Source organism: Podarcis filfolensis (genome assembly GCF_964270895.1).
Source record: "Podarcis filfolensis genome assembly, chromosome: 4".
Classification (NCBI taxonomy): domain Eukaryota; kingdom Metazoa; phylum Chordata; class Lepidosauria; order Squamata; family Lacertidae; genus Podarcis; species Podarcis filfolensis.
The window spans coordinates 94,253,534-94,280,363 of record NC_139607.1 but is presented as its reverse complement, the minus strand read 5'-3'; the positions used below and the strand labels follow the sequence as shown (position 1 = coordinate 94,280,363).

Sequence of the window (26,830 nt, the reverse complement as noted above, 5' to 3'; positions counted from 1 at the left end):
TAGCCTCATGGTCGTACATACCCAGGTATAACAGGTTTAGGTGTGAGCTCCAGTTGCTCGATCCAACTGCTGCTCATAATTGCCACCGTTCTTGACTGTGCCACTGGCAGAAATTAACTCCACCGTTGGCTCACAGCTGCTTAAAAGCATTATAACTACAGGAGCGGAGGGAGAAAGGTATACGCGCACGAGGCCTAAATAGTTTTCAAGAGCTTGTTTCTGTGTTTGTTTGTGCCCCCCTTCCCAAGTGTTAAATAAGAATTTAAAAGACATTACAGGAGATTGCTGGCAAGGGAAGCCGGAAATGCAAAAAAGTAGCCATCCAGAAATGCTTATTACGCCACCTGTGTACGTCTGCAAGGGAGTTCTTAGAAGGAGCTGGCAGTCGGGAGACAAAACAAGCAACTAAGCTCAGTAGAAAAGCCCGGCAACAAACACAGCGCCAGGCAGCGACTGTCAGCCTGAGTGTGGGGACCTCAAGCCTTGACGAGAGACCCGGAAGCTGCCTCGGGGTTTCGTCAAGTGACATTGACAGGTGACAGGTCCCAGGCAGCCATTTGCTGAGGAACTGGCAGAGTGCAAAATGGAGGAAAGGAAGAAGAGTGACAAAATGTGTAACCAAACTGGAATTAAAAACGACACAGGTATTTTGCAAAAAACAAACAAACCCAGGATCGTTCTACTACCACGATTTGCAATATAGATCAACCTTTACCCTGAGACTGGCTGTGGAGACCTTGCCTCTTGGTTCAACGTTCAGGTTGCTTAGATTGGTGGGCACCAGACCAGGGGTCCTGATCCATGGCGATGCCGCCACCAAGGAAAGGTGATGTCCAAGCAAGGTGGAGATAAGAGTAGGTCAGGGAACTGATGGAAGATGAGGTCAGAACTGTGGATGAGGAGCAAGGTATCAGTTCAGGACCATGGCCAGTGCCTTCAACAATACCATGGAGCAATTGACAGAGCCTTAGGTCCTTGAGATGGAAGCCAATTCCAGCCTTTTTCTAGGCAGTGGGGTTTCAGATTGTGGGGATTGCTTTGGAATAAGCTCTCTTGATCCTCCATGGAGCTTGTAGTCCACTCACTGGAGTCCAGTGGCAGAGATGTCTCAGGGTTCAGGGCATGGGATGTGGGCTCTAGCAGTTTCCCATGAGAAGGACTGGGCAGGTGATTCATCTCCTCTCCATCTGAAGATTCCTGGTCCAGAGCCATGACAACAGGGTCTTTTTACTGGTTGCCCCTAGTTTGTATTAATCCCTCCCAAAAGATGTGGGATTGGCCCTGTCTGTGGCAACCTTCAAGAACCTGTGATGATTTTACCAGTTGTTCCCTTGGGCTTTTGCCCAAGATTACGCTACCAAGGTCACTGGGCTTATTTTATTTTCGATCATAGGGTTTAGACTGTTGGTTATTGGATTCCAGAATTATATTTATGCCGAGTTGACAAACGTTTTAAGCGATACCCAATTTGCATTCACTGCTCACTGGCTTTCTGACATTTTGTTAGCAATTTGTTTTTAATTACACTATATCATTGCAGCTTGTAAGTCGCCCAGAGAGAATATTTGTTCTGAAAGGAGCCCCCAAAATCCTTTGAACAAATTAACGAACAACCTGGAGAAGATTGGAAGCGTGCAAAAAAAAGGGGGGATAACTCTCTCACGCTGGCCCTGGCTTTCTTCGGAGGCTCAACCAAGAATTAAGGGCTGATCAGGTTGTGGGTCCTTTGTCAATTTTGGGGTGCCAGCAAACACATGACCCCATGACCCTCTGGAATCAGCCCTGACGGCAGAAGTGATGGAGACAGGGAGGAGTTAGGAGAGCAGCTACCACTTTCACAAATGATGGGAGTTATCGCTCTTCCACCGGCTACAGCCGACTGTCACAAATCCCAGTTCTCCCCTTCTTGTCTTAGTAACGGTGGGGCTTTTGACAACTGAAGGAAGAACGCAGATCAAGGAGACGGAAGGGTGCTATTTTTGATACTTTCCCCACCACCCCAAGAGACTGCCCGTGATTAAGAAAGTTTCAACACAGGGAAGAGAAAGAAATGGACAGGTGCTGCTGGCTGGCTGTCAATCAGACCGACAGGCAAGGGAAGCATTTTCCCCCTTCTCTCTCTCTCTCTCTCTAGCTTCTACAGTGCTGCTATACTGTCTGTTTTATAACTATTGGTCAGAACTGTTCTACGAAACCAGGAATGGTTGCAAAACAAAACGAAGTGGTGAAACTTAAATGTCCCAGCAAACACAGTGGGTTTGAATTAACCTAGCTTTTCCCAGGAGCTGGGTTTTATTTACTTATTTCATTTCACAAAATAAAATAATAATAATAATAATAATAATAATAATAATAATAATAATAATAATTTATTTATTTATACCCCGCCCATCTGGCTGGGTTTCCCCAGCCACTCTGGGCGGCTTCCAACAGAATATTAAAATACAATAGTCTCTTAAACATTAAAAGCTTCCCTAAACAGGGCTGCCTTCAGATTTCTAAAAGTCTGGTAGTTGTTTTTCTCTTTGACATCTGGTGGGAGGACGTTCCACAGGGCGGGTGCTACTACCAAGAAGGCCCTCTGCCTGGTTTCCTGTAACTTGGCTTCTCGCAGTGAGGGAACCGCCAGATGGCCCTCGGTGCTGGACCTCAGTGTCCGGGCAGAACAATGGGGGTGGAGACGCTCCTTCAGGTATACTGGACCGAGGCCATTTAGGGCTTTCAAGGTCAGCACCAACACTTTGAATTGTGCTCGGAAACGTACTGGGAGCCAGTGTAGGCCTTTCAAGCTAGAGTGTTATGTGGTCTCGGCGGCCGCTCCCAGTCACCACTCTAGCTGCCGCATTCTGGATTAGTTGTAGTTTCTGGGTCACCTTCAAAGGTAGCCCCACATAGCGCTTGATTGGTAAAAAACCACAAAACCACAAAACTCACACACCCTTCAGAGCAGCTTGCAAAACAATAAAACACGGAGGGGGAGGGGAATTGCAGCAATACTTGTTAAAGTTAAAATACTAAAACAGCTTGGGAAAGAGGAGACAAGAGGAGAGATGATATCCGTCTTCAAATAGCTCAAGGGCTGCCACATGGAAGATGGGGAAAGCTTGTTTTCTTCTGCTTTGGAGGGTGGGACTCGAACTCATGGCTTCAAGGTACAAGAAAGCAGATTCTGACTCAACACCAGGGAGAACTTTCCGACATTAAGAGCTGTTTGACCGTGGAAAGGAAGGTTGTGGACGTTCCTTCCTTGGAGGTTTTTAAGCAGAGGTTGGATGGCCATCTGTCATGGATGCTTTAGTTGAGATTCCTGCATTGCAGGGGGTTGGACTAGATGATCCTTGGGATCCCTTCCAACTCTACAATTCCGTGATTCTATGGTTCTTGGTTAAAATTCGCACCAACTTCCTAAGCACTTGGGTTGGCTTCTCTAAACAAGAATGTTTTAGCAGCTGCCGAATAGAATACATTGAAGGCAATTGTCAAGAGGCAGGGAGTTCCAAAGTGGAGGACCTGCCGCATGAAATGATTGAGTTCTTGCAAACAGGTATTATGTGGCACTTGTGGAAATGCCAGTTCTGCAGAAGAAAGTGGTTGAGTGGGAACATTTTGGGTAATGCGATCTTATAGGTAAGCTGGTCCCATATAAGGGATTATATATTAATAGTATATGAGTAGCTTGGCCCAGTAATCTTATTATGATTTTAAAATCAGATTCTGATTTTAGGTTGCATGCTGTTCCTTGGGACCGGGAGCTCATTCCTCCTGGAATACTCCAAATGCCTTAGACTTTGTTGCCTGCACTGATTCTGCTGATTCTTGAAGTCCCCACTGTTCCATCTCAAATTGGTAATTTGTAATCGAGGAATTCTTCATGTCCTTCAGTCCAGAGTTCTTTCCCTTCCAGAGGAAACGCCCTGAGCTTTCCGTGGCTCAGTAAAAGGGGGATCAAACTGGGAGGGCTCAACTTTGGGTGACGAGACGTTAAGTAAAACAAGCTGTTCTGGTTCCTCCTGAATGCTCCTAGGTTTCTGGGAAAAACGTGATCTCTAGTTGTTAAGGGATTCAATTAGGCAGAAAGCAATGGGGAGAAAACTGGAAATTCACTGGGAAGTAATAAAATAGACAGGCAAAAGCCTTGTGTGTTCCTTGGCTTAAAAGACACAGATGTCATCCTTGCTCTGAGGCCGATGAGAGGAAGAGGCTGAAATGTTATTTAAGCTGCCAAGTTTGGTCATGGCTGGGACTCATGTGTGCTAAGAACATAGTAAGAGCCTACTGGATTAGTCCAGAGTCCATCTACTGTCACAGTGGCCAAACAAATGTCTGTGGGAAACCAGCAAGAAGGATACGAGTGTCAGGAGTTCAGCCTACACTCGAGTCAGACCCTGGTAGAGACACATGCCCGACTGGCATGTTCTCTCCCTCCTGGTCAATCATTCGGGAGCTTCATAAGCTTTCTTCAGCCCAAACATCACAGCGACCGATGCCAACTGACACTTAGGGATTCTCAGAGTCTTCGCAACTTGCGCGTGACAGACCTCAGCAACTCAGCATTTTGGCTAATCTACTTTATTTACATATAAACACGGAGCACTGCAACATGGCTATTTCTCTCTCTAGCATCAGACAGCAAAGAGAAAAAAAACCAAAGGACAATAGCCCCACTTCACGGAACACAGTAACACAAACATCCTGTCTCCATCACTTCCCACTCTGTGGAGTCAAAACATAAACCGTCATGTGAAAGACAACAATCCCATGACTGCAATCATGGAGCAGGAATTCTAACAACGAGCACCAGAGCACCATCTCCCCCTGTGGTCTTCAGCGACTGGTATTCAGAAGCATGGCTATCTCCAAAGGAAGAAAGGAAAAGGCAAGCAGGGTGCCCTGAACCAACCAGGAACAACCTGAACCGACTGGACTGTAGGAGAAGGGACAGGGAAGGGTCTATCCAGCTAGAGTCCTAGGGGAAGAGCCTGGAATGGCTATGCTAGCAAGAATGGAAGATGCAACTTATGTGGCTCAATGCCTGCATAAAATACCCCTGGGGTGTTAAAAGATACAGCTTAGAGCTCCCCTTGCAAGGGAACAGCAGTTGCTCAAGTGTCTGGTGCAAGTCAGGGGTACCACCTGGGAGGGGGCTGTGCTCTTTGGCCCCCCAAATATTTATTTGACCAATGTTCAGGGGGCAGAGGAGGCAAGGCTTCCATGGCTTCTTCTCCTCTTCCTGCTGCAGCTGCCGGGGAATGAAACCTTGGCTCTTCCCAATGGGGAACCAGCATGCAATTGTTAGAATTCCTGCTCCATGACTGCAGTCATGGGATTGTTGTCTTTCCCATGGCGGCTTATGTTTTGACTCCACAGAGTGGGAAGTGACGGAGACAGGATGTTTGTGTTACTGTGTTCCATGAAGTGGGACTATTGTCCTTTATTCTTTTTCTCTTTGCTATCTGATGCTAGAGAGAGAGAGGGAGCCACATTGCAGTGCTCCGTGTGTGTTTATATGTAAATAAAGTAGATTTGCCAAAATGCTGAGTTGCTGAGGTCTGTTACACATGATGCGCAAACTCTGCGCATCCCTAAGTGTGCCAGTGTTGGTTGGCATCGGTCGCTGTGATGTTCAGGCTGAAGAAAGCTTATGAAGTTCCCGAGCGATCGACCAGGAGGGAGGGAACATGCCAGTCGGGCATGTGTCTCTACCAGGGTCCTACTCGAGTGTAGGCTGAACTCCTTACAGCGATGGGCAACTGGCATGCATGGAGCTTGGTGCACAAGGTGCAAAGGGCCTGCACGGCACCCAGGGTGCTCAGTGCAATGTCTGCAGTAGCTGGGGGCTCTTTCCCCGGCACCCGCAGCAGCAGCTAGCTCTTGGGGTGCTTGGCATGCAGTGTATCATCACACACACACACACACACACACACACACAACACTGGCCCCCCAATCTGCCTCGCAAGTTGGCGCATACAGTACAGGTAAACCAATGGCCAAAGACAGTTCATGCTGGTCCAAACTTATCACGGAATTACACTCTGGCTTTCTAGCCAACAAGCGGTGCCGACAAGCCGCCTCAACGCCGCTATAGAGAGAAAAGAGTGCAGGGTAAAGAGAGAAGCAAGAGATATAAAAAGGACAGTGACGAATTAGCCCAATGTGTAAAATGTAAAGGCCTCGCCTTCTTCAAAATATCTGTGCCGTGCTGCATTATTCATGGGCAAGAGGGTGAGGTTTGTGGGGGCGGGTGGGTTGTGAAGCAAATGACAAAACTCAGAATGAGCACCCATACTGAAACCGAGCATTTTATGATGGCAAATCAAGCCGCCGAGACAGATTCCGAATGCAAAGGACGTCTCTCCGCATCATCTTGATGAACAGATAACAAGTGCTCTCGTGCCACTAGATCATTCTCTTTATTGATTTCCCGGCCACTTACTCCCGCTGTTTGCTTTGTATCCTTTAAGCCATTTTTAGCTGTCCGTCACCGTAAAGATTGGCACGGGAGATCTGCTTGCGGTATCGAGTCGCCGGCTTCCCAGGGCGACACCCAAGAGCCCTCTTCTCAATCTCTCTGGAGTGGCGAAAGGTCGCCGGATTGCAGTAGAGGGCAAAACGCTTGACGCCTGCATGTCACAAATGAATACGGGGGGGAAAGAGCACTTGCAGGAAGCGTTAAGTGCAGGCTGCTTCTCTGCGTCTGGCCTCCAAAGTCCGGACCCGATAGGTGCTCAAGAATCAGTGCACAAACATTGATATGTGGATCTAGGGTTATGTCAAAAGGAACACAATTCCCTTCCTTGTCTGCTCCAGAAATAACCTTGCAGAAGGAAAGAAGTTTAATTCTTCAGATGTCCACTGGAGAGTCCAGTTTTGAATTGGAGAGGATGGGACCAGGCTGATGACCAAATTGCTGCTGCACACTGGATTATGACCTGGAGCCCTTCTTGCCAACCATCTATGGAAGTGAGGGTGCCAAAGAATTTTCCACCAACAACTCAAGCCCCAGGATGTGCTTGCAAGGAGGCTACAAACCCCAGGAGCTAGACTGCCCAGGTCTTCCTGGTTGGCTCTGGACTCAGGACACATCCAGAAACTAAGTTCCTGCTTACAGCTTAACGAGCCACAGAAATGCCTCATTTTTGGTGGATTGTGCTTCATTTATGAATAAACAAACATTGCAGGAAGGGAGAAAGCAGTGTGTTCACTCTCCAAGAGTGTGTGTTCTGGACTCTACTGGCAGGAGATGCAAGGAGGAAATGCAGTTCACAGATGTTTGTTGTTGTTTAGTTGTTTAGTCATGTCCGACTCTTCGTGACCCCATGGACCAGAGCACGCCAGGCACTTCTGTCTTCCACTGCCTCCCGCAGTTTGGTCAAACTCATGCTGGTAGCTTCGAGAACACTGTCCAACCATCTTGTCCTGTGTCGTCCCCTTCTCCTTTCCCAACATCAGGGTCTTTTCCAGATGGTCTTCTCTTCTCATGAGGTGGCCAAAGTCTTGGAGCCTTAGCTTCAGGATCTGTCCTTCCAGTGAGCACTCAGGGCTGAGTTCCTTAAGGATGGATAGGTTAGATCTTCGTGCAGTCCATGGGACTTTCAAGAGTCTCCTCCAGCACCATAATTCAAAAGCATCCATTCTTTGGCGATCAGCCTTCTTGATGGTCCAGCTCTCACTTCCATACATCACTACTGGGAAAACCATAGCTTTAACTATACGGACCTTTGTTGGCAAGGTGATGTCTCTGCTTTTTAAGATGCTGTCTAGGTTTGTCATTGCTTTTCTCCCAAGAAGCACAGATAGATTTTGCAATTCCTCCAACCAGTATCTCTGTAGACTCTGCACAGTATTCAACAAAGTAGTTCCACTAGTGCAAGACCTTTGGCTGTGCAACAGAACTTGCCCTTCCTCTCCTCTCTCCTCTCCTCTCCTTCTCCTCTCCTTGTGTGCTCCTTCCAGGTCCCCCTAAATCTCCTCTGGGTTCCCTCCCCCCCATCCTCCACTGCAGATTTGGAGAGTGCGCAGGGAGAGGAAAGGGAGGGAAAGTTAGTAGAAATCCTTGCGTGAGCAGAAATGCTTGGCTGGCTACTGCCCCTACCCTCTCCACTGGCATTCTGCTTATCATAATTGGCAGATGGTCTCCTGCACAAACGTGAGCTTCCTGATTCATGGGCACCGCAAGTAGAAACCAAAACAAAGCATTGCAACATGGTATGTTTCTGTTCATGCCAGCCAGTCAGCCATACCCTTCTCCATGAAACTCCATTCCACCCTCCCCCTCCCCAACCTTACGGGGTCTTTGCTGCGAGATCACATTCACCCGGTGCTATACCAGCTGCACTGGCTCCCGGTGGAGTACAGGATCAGGTTTAAGGTGCTGGTTTTAACCTTTAAAGCCCTATACGGCCTAGGACCCTCGTACCTACGGGACCGCCTCTCCTGGTATGTCCCACGGAGGAACTTACGGTCTTCAAACAAAAACATCCTGAAGGTCCCAGGCCACAGAGAGGTTAGGCTGGCCTCAACTAGAGCCAGGGCTTTTTTGGCTACGGCTCCAATCTGGTGGAACGCTCTGTCACAAGAGACCAGGGCCCTGCGGGACTTGACATCTTTCTGCAGGGCCTGCAAGACAGAGCTGTTCCACCAGGCCTTTGGTCAAGGCGCAGCCTGACTCCCTCCTTTGGCAATCTTCATAGAACTTTAGCTTAATGGCTGCCATTAATTTGATTTTAATTAATTTTTATAATGAAATGTTTTTAGAATGTTGTACTATTTTATTGTTGTTAGCCGCCCTGAGCCCAGCTTCGGCTGGGGAGGGTGGGATATAAATAAATTAAAAAATTATTATTATTATTATTATTCCATTAACTGCCAGTCAGAATTTGCGTCCACAGAGCACACTCATTGGGCTATTGTAGGGCTTCTCTTTTTCCCTTAGGCTCCCCCCCCAAAATTATACATTTTGGTACTTTTGCAAACCTTAGGCTGGGGCAGGGGACTGTGGGCCTGCAGGTATTTGCCGACTTCTGGTGTGTGGACATTGCACATTTTTGGCTACCAATGCCTGGAGAATTGAAACCGCTATCAGTTTATACAGGCAGGTTCCCTAGCTAGCTGGTTATGATGGAATTTTGAGCAGCCTCTTTGTGGGGAGAACATTAGGTGAACTGAAACAGGCAGGCAAGGGAAACTTGGTAGGTCATTAGGCTGCCAACTGGAAAAGCTCATTAAACGTGACATCAGATCCACGCGTAACAAAACCTACCTGTCTGTCGAAAGAGCAAACAGACCCAAAAAGAAAACAGCAGCAGCAGCACCCCGCCCCAAACACAACCTCATTAGGTATGGCTCTGGTGTGATGTTCACTTAAAAGGAAGTTCCTGGGAGACAGAAATGCCACAGGAAATGTTTTTTCTCCAACCATCAGCTGGGATGGTGGTGGGATGACATTTCCAACAGCATCATTCCAGCACAGGCTTGTTTATTACAAGGCTCGTGTTGGCACCAGAGAGCAGATCACAGCTTGTTTACTCCACCGAGATTGGGAGATTGATAACTCCGCGTCGCTGTCCGGGAAAATAACTCCTACCTACAGGATGAAGGCAAAGGGTCCGGGTGGCGCTGTGGGTTAAACCACAGAGCCTCTTGGGCTGGCCGATCAGAAGGTCGGCGGTTCGAATCCCCGCGATGGGGTGAGCTTCTGTTGCTCGGTCCCTGCTCCTGCCAACCTAGCAGTTCAAAAGCACGTCAAAGTGCAAGTAGATAAATAGGTACCACTCCGGCGGGAAGGTAAACGGCGTTTCCGTGCGCTGCTCTGGTTCGCCAGAAGCAGCTTGGTCATGCTGGCCACATGACCCGGAAGCTCTACGCCGGCTCCCTCGGCCAATAAAGCGAGATGAGCACCGCAACCCCAGAGTCGGCCATGACTGGACCTAATGGTCAGGGTCCCTTTACCTTTAAAGGATGAAGGCAACCTGGGGTTTTCTTTAGCAACACCCCCTTGCTGACTATTTTGGACCAGCCCTGCCTGCGCACACAAGGGAGTGAAGTGGTAGATCGCTGAGGCAACAGGCTGCACCACTTCAGACTGCAAACTGGTGTGTGCTATGTACGTGTGCCATTTTTGAACACTCCATGTAAAAGAGAACATGGAGAGAGAAAATAGTTTCTCCTTCTCCCATAACATCAGACTCCTGGGTAGCCAGTGAAGTGGAAGGCCGGAAGGCTCTGGAAAGATTCTAAAATTACTTATCCATGCAGTGCAGGGTTTAAACTATGGAACTCCCTGCCACATGAGGCCAGTGATGGCCACCAATTTGGATGGCTTTAAAGGAGGACTGGGCAAATTCAAGGAGGAGAGTGCTAAGGATGGTTTGGCAGTTGCTGATTTATTCCAGGGTTGCATGTTCCTGACTCCTACGCCAATGGCTACCAGCTTGTATCATCTGATCCATGTATCATCTGATCCGTCTACTGCAATTATTACGTTTGCAGATGACACCACCACAATGGGTTTAATAACAGGTGGAGACAAATCAGAGTATAGAGGGGAGGTCCAAAAAATATCTCCATGGTGCCTAGGGAACAACTTGCACCTTAATATCAGCAAGACAAAGGAGATGGTGTTGGATTTTCGGAGGAAGAGAGGAGAACTAGCCTCACTGTACATCGGGGAGGGCTGTGTGGAGAGAGTCTCTTCCTTTAAATTCCTAGGAGTTTATCTCAGTGAAGACCTTACTTGGAAAATCAATAGAACCCAGGTGGTTAAGAAACCCCAACAGAGACTCCATCTTTTCAGATTATTGCGGAAGAATGATGTAAATCAACATTTGATAATCTCCTTCTACTGGTCAACGATAGAAAGTGTCCTTTCATACTGCATCACGGTGTGGTACGCTGGTTTGACATCATCTGATAGGAAGTGCCTACGGAGGGTGGTGAATACAGCACAAGATATTATGGGCTGTCCTGTGAATCCGCTGAATGAAACAGCGGAAGAACGTTGCCTCAGGAGAGTAAGGAAAATTCTTAGGAATGATTCACACCCTGGCCGGCACTTTCTGGATCTCCTGCCCTCAGGCAGAAGATATAGAAGCATGATTAGTCGCACCAACAGGGTAAAGAACAGCTTCTATCCATGGGCTGTTAGGCTGCTGAATGAAAAGATAACAACAGGGCAAGTGACTTTCGGGTTTGGTGGGTGTGCGTCAGTAAACGAGGGGAATTAAGACTAAGAGAGCTGAGTGGGGGTGCTCGCGTAATCTCACTGTATGCAAGTTGTACAATTGACAATAAAGTATTTCAATATTCAATTTCAATTCCTGCCGAACTCTACAACTCTTTCAATTCCTGCCGAACTCTACAACTCTAGAATTCTATGACCCTTAGGACAGAGTGTTGTTACTCTCAGGTCTTGCTTATGGGCTTCCCATTGTGGCTTTTGGCTGGTCAGCCAGGAAAGCAGGGATGCTGGACAGAGCAGCCCTTTGCCCTCTTTCAGCAGGGCTCTTTCTTGTGGCACAAGAACACTTTTGATCCTTGTCGGGAGTGGGGCAAAGGAAAGCACTTACCCTCCGTTGAAAGGGTTCTCCCCAGGAATGATGTGCGTGCTGTCCTTGCCAACCAGGAATTTGATCCGATCGTAGAACGAATAAAGGTTCTGCTGTGACACCGGGGGCTGTGTCTCCTGTATGATATCCAGGGGGTCCGGGGAGCCAAGGCAGAGGGTGTTGGTATGGCACAGGGGCTGAAGGCAGCAGTCTGGATCCATACAGTCCATCAGTCCATCTGTGGGTCGGGGAGGAAAGTAAAAATACACACTCAATAGGCATTGTAGGGAAGAAGCAGCAGGTGGCCACAGCAATACAATGGTACCTCAGGTTACAGATGCTTCAGGTTACATACGCTTCAGGTTCCAGACTCCGCTAACCCAGAAATAGTACCTCGGGTTAAGAACTTTGCTTCAGGATGAGAACAGAAATCGTGCAGTGGCGGCAGCAGGAGGCCCCATTAGCTAAAGCGGTGCTTCAGGTTAAGAACAGTTTCAGGTTAAGAACGGACCTCGGAACAAATTAAGTACTTAACCCGAGGTACCACTGTATTAAGATTTTTCTAATTACAGTGGTACCTCAGGTTACATACGCTTCAGGTTACAGACTCCGCTAACCCAGAAATAGTACCTCACGTTAAGAACTTTGCTTCAGGATGAGAACAGAAATCGCGCGGCAGCAGCAGGAGGCCCCATTAGCTAAAGTGGTGCTTCAGGTTAAGAACAGTTTCAGGTTAAGAACGGACCTCCGGAATGAATTAGGTTCTTAACCAGAGGTACCACTGCACTCAGGGCAAGACTGGACCCCAGTAAAGCAGTTTGGTGCACCCTTCCCTTTGCGATTTGGGAAACTCTCCTTCTGAAAACACATCTTTTTATTCAGGCCTTTCCTGATCCTCTAAGCTTCAATTCTCCTTCTTTACTTGTCTGCTATTTTTATTTCATTTTGCTCTTTATGCACAGTATCCATGCAACTCACTCAGCCAGCACGAGGATTCCCTTCTCGGTAGTGGTGCCTGCCCTGTGGAATGCCCTCCCCTGAGATGTCCAAGAGATAAATAATTGCATGACCCAGCGCTCGACATTAGCCAGCGTTTTGACCACTTGCGAGCAAGTGAAGATGCCTGGGCGCCAAGATGTCGCCTGACAGCTCCACTATCTGAAGATGAGGATACTTGGATCTGGGCTGTTTTCACACACACTAATACCCCATCTCTCCGTTATATTTTATCTGCACAATTGGAATGAATTTCAGGAACTGAAATGCTTTATCTGCGCAGCCTGAGCAGGAGCAGTGAACAACGTTGTAGTTAACTGATGTCGCTTGTCTTCACTTATCCCAACCCCACTGCCCTGCTCCCAGTTGTGAAGAGTATTCTTATGTTATGTATGGTCTGTGTTCACCATGAAGAAAAAGAGGTTGGAATGGGCCAATGTGTATGTGTACCAGCCCTGGATTAAGTGACTTTTCTTCTTTAAGTTCTCAAAACCCAAGGTTGTCATCTGAACTAACCAGATGTTTTAATTGAGAATCAATTACAGTCAGTCCATCCTTTGAAAAATAAGACTTGAGAGTATTCCATTATGGCAACTGCAACCCTGGTTTAAGAAGCCATTTGGTGCCTAGCTGATATACCTGAGTTCCTAATAATAATAATAAATAATAAATAATTTTTATTTATACCCCGCCATTCCCAGTTCAGAAAACTGGGCTCAGGGCGGCTAACAACAAATTTAAAACACTTACTTAATGCAACAAAAAACAGCATAAAATACAGTATAAAACATGAATAACAATAAATTTAGAATTCAAAAATCAATTTAGGGGGGGGGAAATCCATCCAATAAACATTAGATGATCACCAGGGCTAGCTGGCTAAATTAGTTCTATCTGGGCCAGCGAGGAGACCAGGGGAGAATTAGCTGTGGGATCCCAGAGCGGGTAATCTTCATAAAAAGGGGGAGAAGGGGGGAAGGAAGGGGAATAAAAGATCAGGCTAAGTTCAAATTGAAAGCCAGGCGGAATAGCTCTGTCTTACAGGCCCTGCAGAAGGAGGTTAAATCTTGCAGGGCCCTGGTCTCATGGGACAGAGCATTCCACCAGGTCAGAGCCATCACTAAGAAGGCCCTGGCCCTGGTGGAGGATAATACTGATACGACCTTCTGTAGATGTGTGAAGGGACCCTGTATTGGGAAGCTTTCCATGCCTGATGTTCTGTTGTGGTTCTGTAAATTCTGGGATGTATTTCTGCCCCAAAATTGGCAGGGTGTGGGGGCTGTGGGAAGATTCATGCAGGGACCTTACCTAGTCAATAGCTCAGTCTCATAACCACTGAACTGTACTAGCTCAGGTTTATAAATGGAATCCCGCTATGGGTCCAAGCATATAATAGTGATTTAAAAAAGATTCACTCCAGCTTTCTGAGACGTATTCTTGGACTCCCAGCTGTGATCAAATATGAAACAATGTGTGCAGAAATAGGCATACACACAATGGAATATTGGGCCTGGTCCACCTCAATAAAGTACTGGTTACGCTGCCATTTTCGCTGCCCTCCATCAAGTCTGCTCGCTGATTTGCTCAAAGACTCCTACAAATCAAGATGGTATCAGTACCTCGAAAAAAAGATTGAATCTTTAGGCATCGAGCTGGAGCCCCTGTACAATTCTAATGAGCAATACATTTTCCATAATATCCTAACTAGACTAAAGGATGTCGAGAGGCAAAATATTATGGCAGCTGTAAACAAAATTTGCTCGCCCATATTCTATGATTTAAATATCTTAGATAGCAGAGCCAATTACGTCACCAAATTAATAATTCCAGCCCAACGTAGGGCTTTTATGCTGGCCCGTTTGAATGTTTTTCCCTCAGCATTTGTCAGGGGAAGATATCAAAACATCCCTAGAAACAAGAGATTCTGCAGATGTTTTATGAATGTCCCGGACACGGTAGAGCACATTCTCTTTCAGTGCCCATTGTACAGTACGCTCCGTCAACGCGTGCTGTCCCCTCTTTTGGGTGGTTTGGAGCCCCAACAAGGTGAATGTGTGGGATTCTGCCTATCCGACGTTGACCAAAGGGTAACGGCGGGGGTAGCCGAGTTTTTGGTAGCAGTCCTCCAAGGAGCAGGTTAACAAGGAAAACCACTGATTTTATATGTATATATATATATATGTATGTAGCCAACTGCTGCCTTTCTGTATATATCTCAAGGCTTTTATATGTTACTTTTTCTTTTATCGTTTTATTTGTATAATGCCTAATAAAGGTTTGAATAAGTAAGTAAGTATAAATGTGGCTTTGGTATCCCGACGCCCAGAATAACCAGATAAGCGATTGTGGGAAGAGAGAGCAACATTATTTATTAAATCCTTGCTGTTTGCCAAAAGACATCATGTTGACAACTGGTTTTTTTATGATCGTCATTTTTTTTTTTTTTAAAAAAAAGAAAGAACACAGTAGCAAGGGTCCGTTTATTTGCTTTTTTCTCTTTGAGGCTTTAAGCCTTCCTGGTTTAGTGTGTGTGTGTGTTTCTGCACAGGTTGTGTGTGGCTGGATGTGCCCAACACACGCAGCTCCTAAATTTCCCTGAGCCAAAGGGAGCGTAATCCTGCAACACCCATTAAAAGTCAAGGGGAGCTGAGGATCCGCTTTCAGAAAGTTTTTAAGAGCTCTAAAGACGTGGGGGGGGGAGGAAAGGTCCTTTGTCATGCTAGCAGAATAAAGGAAACAAGGAAAGAGGAGCGGGCAGGAGGGGATGCACACGGACAGGAAGAAATATTAGGTGCAAAGCTGCCTCTGCAGCATCCTTGCCTGGTCCCAGATGCTCCGCTGATGGTTTCCTCCCCAAAACACATGCCTACTGCCATTGGCAGTTTAATTTTGGCCTTTGCAGTCTTAATCTGAGGCAGAGAAGCCAAGGCGGAAGCCAGCAATGGATGCAGTCATCCGTTCCAGCTGTCCCGCGGAAGCGGATGAGAACAAATTGCAAGCACAGGGGGACCTGATCCAGGTTGGAACCGAAACAGAGACAAAGGGGCATTGAGAGAAGGGCCACCGACGGCTATGAGCCACGTTGGTTGTGCTCTGCCCCAACATTCAGAGGCAGGAAACGCTTCTGAATGCCAGCTGTTGAAAGCCACAGGATGGGGGAGAGTTGCTCTCATGCTCAGGTGTTGCTTGCAGATTTCCCACAGGCATCTGATTGGCCGCTGTGAGAATAGGATGCTGGACTAGATGGCCCATTGGCCTGACCCAGCAGGATCTCCTTCTGTTCTTACAGGTAAAGGTAAAGGGACACCTGACCATTAGGTCCAGTCGTGGCCGACTCTGGGGTTGCGATGCTCGTCTCGCTTTACTGGCCGAGGGAGCCGGCGTACAGCTTCCGGGTCATGTGGCCAGCATGACTAAGCCGCTTCTGGCGAACCAGAGCAGCGCATGGAAACGGCGTTTACCTTCCCGCTGGAGCGGTACCTATTTATCTACTTGCACTTTGAACTGCTAGGTTGGCAAGAGCTAGGACCAAGCAACGGGAGCTCACCCCATCGCAGGGATTCGAACCGCCGACCTTCTGACCAGCAAGTCCTAGGCTCTGTGGTTTAACCCACAGCGCCACCTGCGTCTCTTGTATTAAAAACCAACAAATGCATTGGTTAGGCACACTTTCTCCAAATGCATGCGTCATTGTACACACTAGTTGGTTGGGAAACTGCACTGCAAAATCCAGAGGTGCATGAAGGGCAAAGGGGACAGCTGTGTTTTCCTTCACATATTATTATTGGTAGTTTCCAATTAAAACGCAAAAGTAATACTAATCAAATTTCCCCCCCATCCCGAGTTGCAGTTATACTCCAAGCTGTCAGCTGAAAGCGCTATTTTGTGGGAAGAAAATTCTTGTGCAGGCATGTCCCAAAATTGCCCCATATATATATGCATGCAATATTGACCAGGAACAACTCCAGCTTTGAGCAACACTCTCTGACAATAACAACCACATCTTTCATTCTTCCGTTCTGTTTTGGGTCCAGATTGCCTGTCCAAAAAACCACATTTTTTCCTCTCCACTCCTCCAAAAGGCAATTTTTGGTCCTCTTTCACAGAAGCAGAGATTAGAGCCTAAATCCACATATTTGACACATCTGGTGTGGTGAATGGCATCACTGCTTTGAGCCTGTTGTAAACAGAAATGAAGACGGAGGTATCTAGTTTCGCGGGAGAGAAGAAAGTGTCCTTTGTTTTATAGCATGTATGTTTTTATACTGGAGTGGGGGAACGAGAGACGGGTGCAGTTTCTGCACCTTAAATTCTGAATCTTTTTCCAAAGGAAGTAATCTGGGCCATTTACCACACCAGATGTCAAAACTATCTTAAGCATTCAATATATGTTTTGAAAAACCACAACCTTGGGTCCTTCTGCAACAGATAATCTCCCTTGGGTTTACCTCCAACCTCCTTCTTGCTCTTGTAATATGATAACACAGAATTGCTCTTGTAATATGGTAACACAGACAATGCTTGTGTTTTACTGCTGTCTTAGGAACAGGAGTGAGCTGACTTTCAGAGTCAGGACAATGGTTTCCCTATCTCACTATTGTCTACACTGACTGGCAGTAGCCAGGGATTAAAACTGGGACCTTCGGGATATCAAGAAGATCCTCCACTGAGCTATGACCCTTTGCCATAACTCATATGGCCCCTCACAACCATATGGGTGACGTTGATGGGGTTTACATAATCAAAAAAGTATAAGACCATTGTTTATGTACGCAGTTACAGCAGCCAGAATAATAGTGGCAAGAAACTGGAAAAATGAAATTTTACCAGCGATTACCGAGCGGCAAATTGTTATGATAGAATACCTGAAACTAGCAAAATCGAGTGGAAAAATTAGAGGAATGTCAAACCAAAAGTTATTTAAGGAATGGAAAATATTTAAAGAATACTTGAAAATGTACAGTACTTGCAGAAATAGAGTGATACTGATAACCAAGAATTATTTAAAATATAATAGTGGATTATATATCTATATACAAAATAAAATAATTTGAATCTGTGCAAAGAATACAGATAATATAAGTAGTATAATGAGAATTATTTGATGTTACATATTTTAATTTGCTATGTAAGTGTATTATATTGTATTTGTTTATGTTTGTTTCTCTATCATTTCTTTCTTACTGGTGTGGTGGTTAAGAGCGGTAGTCTCGTAATCTGGGGAACCGGGTTCGCGTCTCCGCTCCTCCACATGCAGCTGCTGGGTGACCTTGGGCCAGTCACACTTCTCTGAAGTCTCTCAGCCCCACTCACCTCACAGAGTGTTTGTTGTGGGGGAGGAAGGGAAAGGAGAATGTTAGCCACTTTGAGACTCCTTAAAGGGAGTGAAAGGCGGGATATCAAATCCAAACTCTTCTTCTTCTTCTTCTTCTTCTTCTTCTTCTTCTTCTGTATTATATGTTATGTATATTTGTTTATATGAAAATTAATAAAGATTTGCTTTTTAAAAAACAAAAACAAATAATTAATTCCTCTATCTCCCTTGCAGTGCGCTGTCTCCTAACTTCTAATCCAAAGTTAGCAGCTTACTAGAGCTTTCTTGGCAACAAGATCCTAACCTATGCTGTTAACAGCCAATTTTAAAAACTCAGCTGACACTGCTCAACATAGCAGTATTGAAGTAAAAGTAAAAAGGCATGTTGCCACAGGAGAGGTGGTTTAGCCTTATGAGAATTTAAATTTAGGGCAAATAGGAGGTGCTTGGAGGGCAGGAGGGGTATCTATCTGGTGGCTCATTGGGGCAAGACGGTTTGAGCATATTACACCGTTTGCACTGGCTGCCATTACTCTCCGGGCCCAATTTAAAGTGCCTGTTTGGACCTAGGTAAAAGTAAAGGTAAAGGGACCCCTGACCATTAGGTCCAGTCGTGGCCGACTCTGGGGTTGCGGTGCTCATCTCGCTTTATTGGCCAAGGGAGCCAGCGTACAGCTTCCAGGTCATGTGGCCAGCATGACTAAGCCGCTTCTGGCGAACCAGAGCAGCGCACGGAAACGCCGTTTACCTTCCCGCTGGAGTGGTATCTATTTATCTACTTGCACTTTGACGTGCTTTCGAACTGCTAGGTTGGCAGGAGCAGGGACCGAGCAACGGGAGTTCACCCGTTGCGGGGATTCGAACCGTTACCTTCTGATCGGCAAGTCCTAGGCTCTGTGGTTTAACCCACAGCGCCACCCGCGTCCCTATGAAGCCTTAAATGGCCTATAAAGCCTTAAATGGCTCAGGACCGCAATACCTCAAGGACCGCCTCTCCCCATATGAACCAACCCGGACTCTGTGTTCCTCCTCCGAAGCCCTTCTTTTGTGTACCTCCTCCGTGAGAGGCCCAAAGGTTGGCAACATAAGAATGGGGCCTTTTCTGCAGTGGCTCCCCTTTTGTGGAACGCTCTCCCCCAGGGAGGCTCGCCTGGTGCCTTCATTACAGTGGTACCTCGGGTTAAGTACTTAATTCGTTCTGGAGGTCCGTTCTTAACCTGAAACTGTTCTTAACCTGAGACACCACTTTAGCTAACGGGGCCTCCTGCTGCCGCTGCGCTGCTGGCACGCAATTTCTGTTCTGATCCTGAAGCAAAGTTCTTAACCCGAGGTACTATTTCTGGGTTAGAGGAGTCTGTAACCCGAAGCGTCTGTAACCCGAGGTACCACTGTACACCTTTAGGCAACAGGCACAAGCGTTCCTCTTCAGCCAGGCCTTGGGCCAACCAACAGTCCATGTCCTCTGCAGGACATTGAGCTTAATTCCAGAAGTGTTTGCTTTAATGCAACACAGTGGTACCTCGGGTTAAGTACTTAATTCATTCCAGAGGTCTGTTCTTAACCTGAAACTGTTCTTAACCTGAAGCACCACTTTAGCTAATGGGGCCTTCTGCTGCCGCCTCACCACCGGAGCACGATTTCTGTTCTTATCCTGAAGCAAAGTTCTTAACCCGAGGTACTATTTCTGGGTTAGCAGAGTCTGTAACCTGAAGCGTCTGTAACCTGAAGCCTATGTAACCCGAGGCACCACTGTAATTTATTGAGCCAGACCACTTCTCCATCTAACTTAGCATTTCTACACTGACCAATGGCGGCTGTCCATGGTTTCAGACGGGAGGTGCCCCAGTCCTACTTGGCGATTCCAACGATTGAAGCTGGCAGCTGGGGCATGCGAGGCAAACTCTCTGCCTGGGAGCTACAGACTTTTGCCATTTGGGGACATTCAGGGACACACACACACACACCCCTCCGATTTTCAGGATGGTGCAGGCCAACGGAGACCTGCAGTCTGACAAATCACGGTGGTGGGTTCCTTACCTCCATCGTTGTCCTTTCCGTCGCCACACGCAGTCTCCATGGACGTGTCGCAGCCGGCCCCTCTCCAGCCCAGCTGGCAGACGCAGCGCCACCCATTCATGTCAAGCGTGCACCTGCCGTTGCCATTGCACAAGCCGGGACACCCCTCTGGAATGGCAGAAAGGGAAATAACAGTTCCAGGAAGCCATTGAGAAATTAAAACAGGGTCGGGGAGTGAGAGGAATACGCAACCTATCTGTTGTGTCTAGACGAACAGGGACTTGCAAGGACCATGGTTAACAGTCTTCCCTGGGCCAGATTTAGGTTTGATGAGGTCCTAAGCTATTGAAGGTAATGGGGCCCTTTATATGTCCGGCTGTCCTTTGTCAACAACAAATTGTCGCTGTTTTTGGTGTTGAATATATGCTATATGGTGATTTATGGACCTAATAGGTATCTCAAGCCATTTGCACATGTTGCCGTGCAACCAGGCCATGCAGAATGTAGGCACCCTATATATAGAAAGGAGCAAACCAGTGATATTTTAGGGAGCAGGCTAGCAGGCGGGGCCCATGACTTACATCATAGGAGCCTACACAACACAAAACACTGTTGCTGCATGTAGGTTCTATTTTATTTCCTTTTTATCTTATATTTTGGAAATGTTCATCCAGGGTTTTTTTTCCTTTAATTTTTTGGGGGCCCCCAAGAGAGTGGGACCTGAAGCTATAGCTTGTTTAGCTTATACGTAAATCTGGCACTGGGTCTTCCACTACAAAAGGAGGTTCACACCATTTAAGTCAATATTTCTTCTTTTAAGAGGGCATGCAAGCATCTGAACCCGATTTGTGGGTGGTTGGACATGCAATCACAATGGAAGATATCTGGGAATGTCCTCCCCACCCTTAAATACAACAACGTCTTTTCTCATCTTCAAATGGAATAATTTGCAAATTTGCTATTGCAAATAGCGAATGTAAAAGAAAGATTATGCCCTGCATCAATTATACTGCAATTTTTCTTATTCGGGGGGGGGGGGGGGAATATGCGGAAGATTCATTTCCATTAACAAAAAACACTTTCTTTCGCTTTGCTTCTTTATGCCGTACATATGCCCGCCAATTTATCCATTTACATTATCTCTCTTCTTAGCCAACTATTTACAAAAATAAAACACATTCTCTCTTTTCAAAAACCTACCCCAAAAAGTGATTGGGATTATCCATTTTTTGCTTCAGCATCTTCGTAAACAATTCCGTTACCTCCGTTATAACAGTATATTTTAAATAATCTAGTAATAAGCGAGGAAACAAAGCACCAAGTATTTGAAAAGAACTGGCAGTGACGGATTTATCGACTGCTGGTAATGTCAACAAGATATTAAACACAGAGTTTGTCTTATCGAATTAATCATTGATCTGTTCCAGTGTGTTGCTCGAGTCCTAATTTTGAGTACCTTTTTGTCAGAGCAAATCAAAACAAAGTTAAGGCAGGGCCTAGTGTAAATTATACTTCCAACAGGCAGGGTCCCCCGCCCCCTGTTTTTAGCAAAATAATTGCAGACATCCATTTTCATTTATTCAGCCTTAAGCTTCTTGCGTTTATCGTTGGCAAATTTCAATCTGAGTGGTGACTATAAATACGACATAACAATTCAGTACATCTATCCTTTGTCTGCAGTCTTCAGTCATTATCCTGTTTCCACTTAAACTTACAACCAGATCTTTCTGAGATTCTTGTAACTTATATTTTGCCTAGAAGCATGGTGTGCCGGTGCTGTGTCCCTCCTTTATTCCTTGAGTGTATATATTCATATTATCTCAGACCCTCCAAGTGTCCCTATTTTCCAGGGACAGCCCCGGATTTACAGAAGGCGTCCCAGTTTCTGATTTGATCCCGGAATATCCTGCTTTTATTATTATTATTATTCCACAGGACATCCCTATTTTCATCAGAGAAACGTTGGAGGGTATGCTATCACAGGAGAGTCTCCAGTTCTCTCAATTTTAGTTCATTGGAAAACTCAATATTTGTCCTAAGGACCTCGTAAGAGTGTGGATGGATCTTAGTTCAGGATAACTAGTTCTCCTTTCTGAAATAGTTATGGTTGGCTAGCATATCCAGACTAATTGCAGTAGAAGTATTCTTATTAGGGATGGGGGAAACCTATTGGTGTTTCGCAACTTTCTGACTAGCTGCAGGACCTTAGCCAGACCTAGCAGAGTTAATGCAGAATCCACGGAAGCAATTGGCAACTTGGCTGCAGACAGGATAGACGAAGCAGGAACCAGGAACTTGTAGTTAGGTGTTTATTATATACGGTGGACTATTTACAGGAACAGAACACGGATCTTCTGCTAGCTCTCTCTGACACGACTCACAACTCCTACACTGACACGGAACTCTGAACATGAACACTGAACCAACACATTCCAGTTAGTAGGCCATTAATTATCACTCCCTTGAGAGAGCTTGACCAATCAGGGAGCTGTCTCCATGTCTCTGTTATCACCAGGCAGACTTACTCCTTCACATGACCTTCTGGCTGTCTACCAAACCTTAATTGACTCTGTGTGAGTAGCTGCACGTACACAGATTCCCAACACCCGTGGCCCTCCAAGATGTTGTTGGACTACAACTCCCATCAGCCCTGACCATTGCCCATGCTGGCTGGGGCTGATGGGAGTTGCAGTCCAACAACAGCTAGCTTCCCCATCCTTCATTTGTAAGTCCCCTACTTCCTGCAGCAAGGGGAATCTCTTGTAGACTAGAATGTCAACATATGAATGGACTTTGGGCAAGGAGACCCAAATGGGAGTTTTTACAAACATGGTGCCAAAACCGAGCAAGCTTGAGGGCTCATCTGTCAGCACAGATGAGCACCACCTGTTTATCATGGTAGTTTGAGGGATAACAGACAAGCAGTTAGCACAAAATCCATGGTGCAGGAGGGCTACATGACTGCTAAGCCAGGCCACTACTAATTTTTGAAAACGAGCTTGTTTGAGCCTTGTGATTGAGCATTGTCTCTCCCTTTACCTCCTTTAATAATAATAACAATAATAATAATAATAATAATAATAATAATAATAATAATAATAATTTTTATTTATACCCCGCCCTTTCCGGTTCAAAAACCGGGCTCAGGGCGGCTAACAACAAATTTAAAACACTTAATTGTAAAAGCAGCATAAAATACAGTTTAAAAACATGAATAATAATAAAATCCAAAGTTCAGAAATCAATTTAGGGGAAAATCCATCTAATAAGCATTAGATAATCCCCAGGGCTAGCTGGCTGAATTGGTCCTACTTGGGCCAGCAAGGAGGCCAGGGGAGAATTAGCTGTGGGGTCTCAGAGCGGGTGATCTTCATAAAAGGGGAGGGGGAGGGAAGGGAAGGGAAATAAAAGTTCAGGCTGAATTCAAATTAAAGGCCAGGCGGAATAGCTCTGTCTTACAGGCCTGATGGAAGGAGGTTAAATCCTGAAGGGCCCTGGTCTCATGGGACAGAGCATTCTACCAGGTCGGAGCCATCACTGAAAAGGCCCTGGCCCTGGTGGAGGATAGTCTGACTTCCTTAGGGCCCGGGACCTCTTAACTATGGTTAATCATGGACCTTAAGGTCCTCTGCGGGGCATACCAGGAGAGGCGGTCCCGTAAATACGAGGGCCCTTTAGCAAGCAGTGGAAGAGAAAACTGGTAGCATCTGCTTCCAGGTTTAAATTAAACACAGTTTGTCATTGTATTGGAACCAGGGTCTGTGTTTGTTTTAGCTATAGTTTGTAGGAACGCAGCAGGATCACAAAACATGGTTTCACCTCGGCTCGTTTCCGGAAGCCATAGTTTAAACTAACCACAGGTTGCCCTTGACTAACCAGAGTTCATTTACACCTGGAAGCAGATGCTTCTCATTATTTTCTGGGGCACACAGCAGAGGAGGAGGTGAACAAGCACGACCGGGAGACTGAGGCACAAGAGTACCAAACCAAGTGTCATTATTGTTTTCCCATGCAAAACTCTTGCCTGACATTAATGAGCGAAGCTACGTCTGGGAGGGTGGAAGCAAACAAAACCAGTTGCTCCATATACACAATGACATTTTCCCTCTTTCTGCCAAGGCTATTTACTCAGATTAGCGAGTGATTACCTTGCAGTTTTTAGAGACTGGTAGCCGGAATAATCTGCTGCTAATGATCTGGGCAATTAGAGCTCTTTAATTAGTCCCAGTCATAACCCTCCTATTTCCCTCAGAAGGCTCCTTCTAGAGGGTTGATTTAGAGATTAGAGTTGGAGGCTGAAGGAGCTTGGGTGGGAGGAGGGATTAAAATTGGGTTTTCTTCCTTGCCCACCCAGCAAAAAAAAGGAAGTGGGGATGCTCTGCTGTGCCCTTCAGATTTTGGTGGGGAAGGAAATACTTCCAGATGGGCATAGATGGATGCAACTGGAATCGTCATTTCAAAATCCCTGAGAACTTTGTCGCACCCCTGCCCACAAATCTAATTTATTTGGTTCTTTACACAGCATGGTTTTTTTAATTTAGACCCTTCACCCCTGCTAGTCTTTACAGGGGGAGGAGGAGGAGGAGGAGGAGGAGAAGAAGAAGAAGAAGAAGAAGAAGAAGAAGAAGAAGAAGAAGAAGAAGAAGAAGAAGAGTTTGGATTTGATATCCCGCTTTCTCACTACCCGGAGGAGTCTCAAAGCGGCTCACAATCTCCTTTCCCTTCCTCCCCCACAACAAACACTCTTTGAGGTGAGTGAGGCTGAGAGACTTCAGAGAAGTGTGAGTAGCCCAAGGTCACCCAGCAGCTGCATGTGGAGGAGCGGGGAAGTGAACCTGGTTCCCCAGATTACAACTCTTAACCACTATACCACACTGGCTCTCTGAAGTCGAACTGTTGCTTTAGCAGCACTGAAGTCACCTAATCAGGATGCAAGCCTGGGCAGTGTGTCTGGAGGGCCTGGGCTGCCCAGATGATAAGACACCCCCCTTTTTGGTCTTGCTGATGTGGTCCAAAGAAAAGCAGAGTAAAATCTTGGTGGAAGAAGCTGCCGGAAGGAAGCGTACAAGGCACCATCCAACTGTCTTAGGGACTCACACTCCAGTTTTGTGTAGGGTTGACTCCTTATATCTCCTGATGATATCTTGCAAGGCAGTGGAGGTTTAGGATCAGTTTTCCTTCTCCTAGATAGGCTACCTTCCCATGTGGATGAGCTTCATCTGCCCCTTACTTCCCTCTACAACAGAGATGTCCAACCCCCAAGAGACTGTGATCTACTCCCACTATAAAAAAACACAAAACTGGCTTTTGGGTTCTAGATTCAGGTAAGTAGCAGTGTTGGTCTGACGCAGTAGAAATATATATAATGTCCAGTAGCACCTTTGTTGTTTAGTCGTTCAGTCGTGTCCGACTCTTCGTGACCCCATGGACCAGAGCACGCCAAGCACTCCTGTCTTCCACTGCCTCCCACAGTTTGGTCAGACTCATGCTGGTAGCTTCGAGAACACTGTCTAACCATCTCGTCCTCTGTCATACCCTTCTCCTTGTGCCCTCCATCTTTTCCAACATCAGGGTCTTTTCCAGGGAGTCTTCTCTTCTCATGAGGTGGCCAAAGTCTTGGAGCCTCAGCTTCAGGATCTGTCCTTCCAGTGAGCATTCAGGGCCGATTTCCTTCAGAATGGATCGGTTTGATCTTCTTGCAGTCCATAGGACTCTCAAGTCTCCTCTAGCACCATAATTCAAAAGCTAGAGAACAGCCTTCTTTATGGTCCAGCTCTCACTTGCATACATCACTACTGGGAAAACCATAGCTTTAACTATACGGACCTTTGTCGGCAAGGTGATGTCTCTGCTTTTTAAGATGCTGTCTAGGTTTGTCATTGCTTTTCTCCCAAGAAGCAGGCGTCATAAGGTGCTACTGGACAATGTTGGCTTTTTTGGGGGGGAGCCAAAGTTGTTGAGCTTTTTGGGGGGAGGAAGACCTAATTTTTTGGGGGGGGCGATCGACCAGGATCGACCAGGGATGCCCCGCAATCAACCAGTAGATCACGATCGACCGGTTGGACATGCCTGCTCTACAGCATCTGGACCCACTATTGGTCTCGTCTGCTTAATCTGCCAGAGCCTGGCCTCACATACAAGGGAAATCCCTAACTCACTGAGGGTTTGAGATCTCTCGGCTGCCCTCACCTGGTTTAGCCTGCTGGTGTATGTCTGTGTAAGTATGGAATAGTTGTGAAAGTTTTACAGGAGTAGAAAATATTTTCACTTACCACATTGTCTCTGAAAAAATCCCTTTAATTAATTTATTTATTGTGTTTCCTTTCCACGTTTCTCCTCCAAGGAGCTCCAGGTGGCGTAAAAGGTTCTCCTGCTCCTCAACTAATCCCCAGAACAACCCTGCAAGGTAGGCTAGGCCAAAAGGCAGCCACTGGCCCAAGGTCCCCCAGTAAGCTTCACAGCCAAGTGGGGGATTCGAACCCTGCTCTCCCAGGTCCCGATCAGACACTCTAACCACTACTCCAAACTAGTTTTTGTATGTCTTGAGAAGATGTGGCTGAATCTGTGTTTTTTTCCAAGCTCAGCGTGCAGCAAAGCAGTTGCACAAAAGTTTCTTGACCGACTCCCTCAGCTCCTCTTTCCTCCTGCAATCGTATCTAGTTTCAAATCCCTTTTCCTTAATGTTTGCTGACAGAACAGAGTGATGAATCCCTTACTGAGATGATGTGTATGAAGTGCTATGTACACGCTGCATGTGTTTATCACCAATCATTCCACCGTGAGACCGGGTCAAGTATAAAGATTTGCAGAAACCTCGTCTGGCTGTGTGGATGGAAATGCAAACTGGCTCCCGGCTGCTGCGACTGAGTTTGGAATTTCGTCAGCCAAGGGCTTTGCCCCAAAGAACCCCAGGGACTGTAGTTTTCTGAGTGTGCTGACAATCTGATGCTCAAGACTTCTG

The 26,830-nt window shown here is 46.5% G+C and overlaps 1 protein-coding gene across 14 annotated transcripts in view; it reads right to left on the bottom strand.

Moving 5' to 3' along the window:
- Window positions 1-26,830, bottom strand: part of TENM4 (teneurin transmembrane protein 4) — a 645,582-nt gene that overhangs the window by 83,889 nt on the left and 534,863 nt on the right. For all 14 annotated transcript variants that reach the window (XM_083609383.1, XM_083609392.1, XM_083609393.1 and 11 more), the window contains 2 exons: window positions 19,891-20,037; window positions 11,565-11,781 (listed from right to left, as the gene is read on the bottom strand). In XM_083609383.1, coding sequence (XP_083465509.1) covers window positions 11,565-11,781; window positions 19,891-20,037 — 364 coding nt within the window. The remainder of the gene's footprint in view (window positions 1-11,564; window positions 11,782-19,890; window positions 20,038-26,830) is intronic.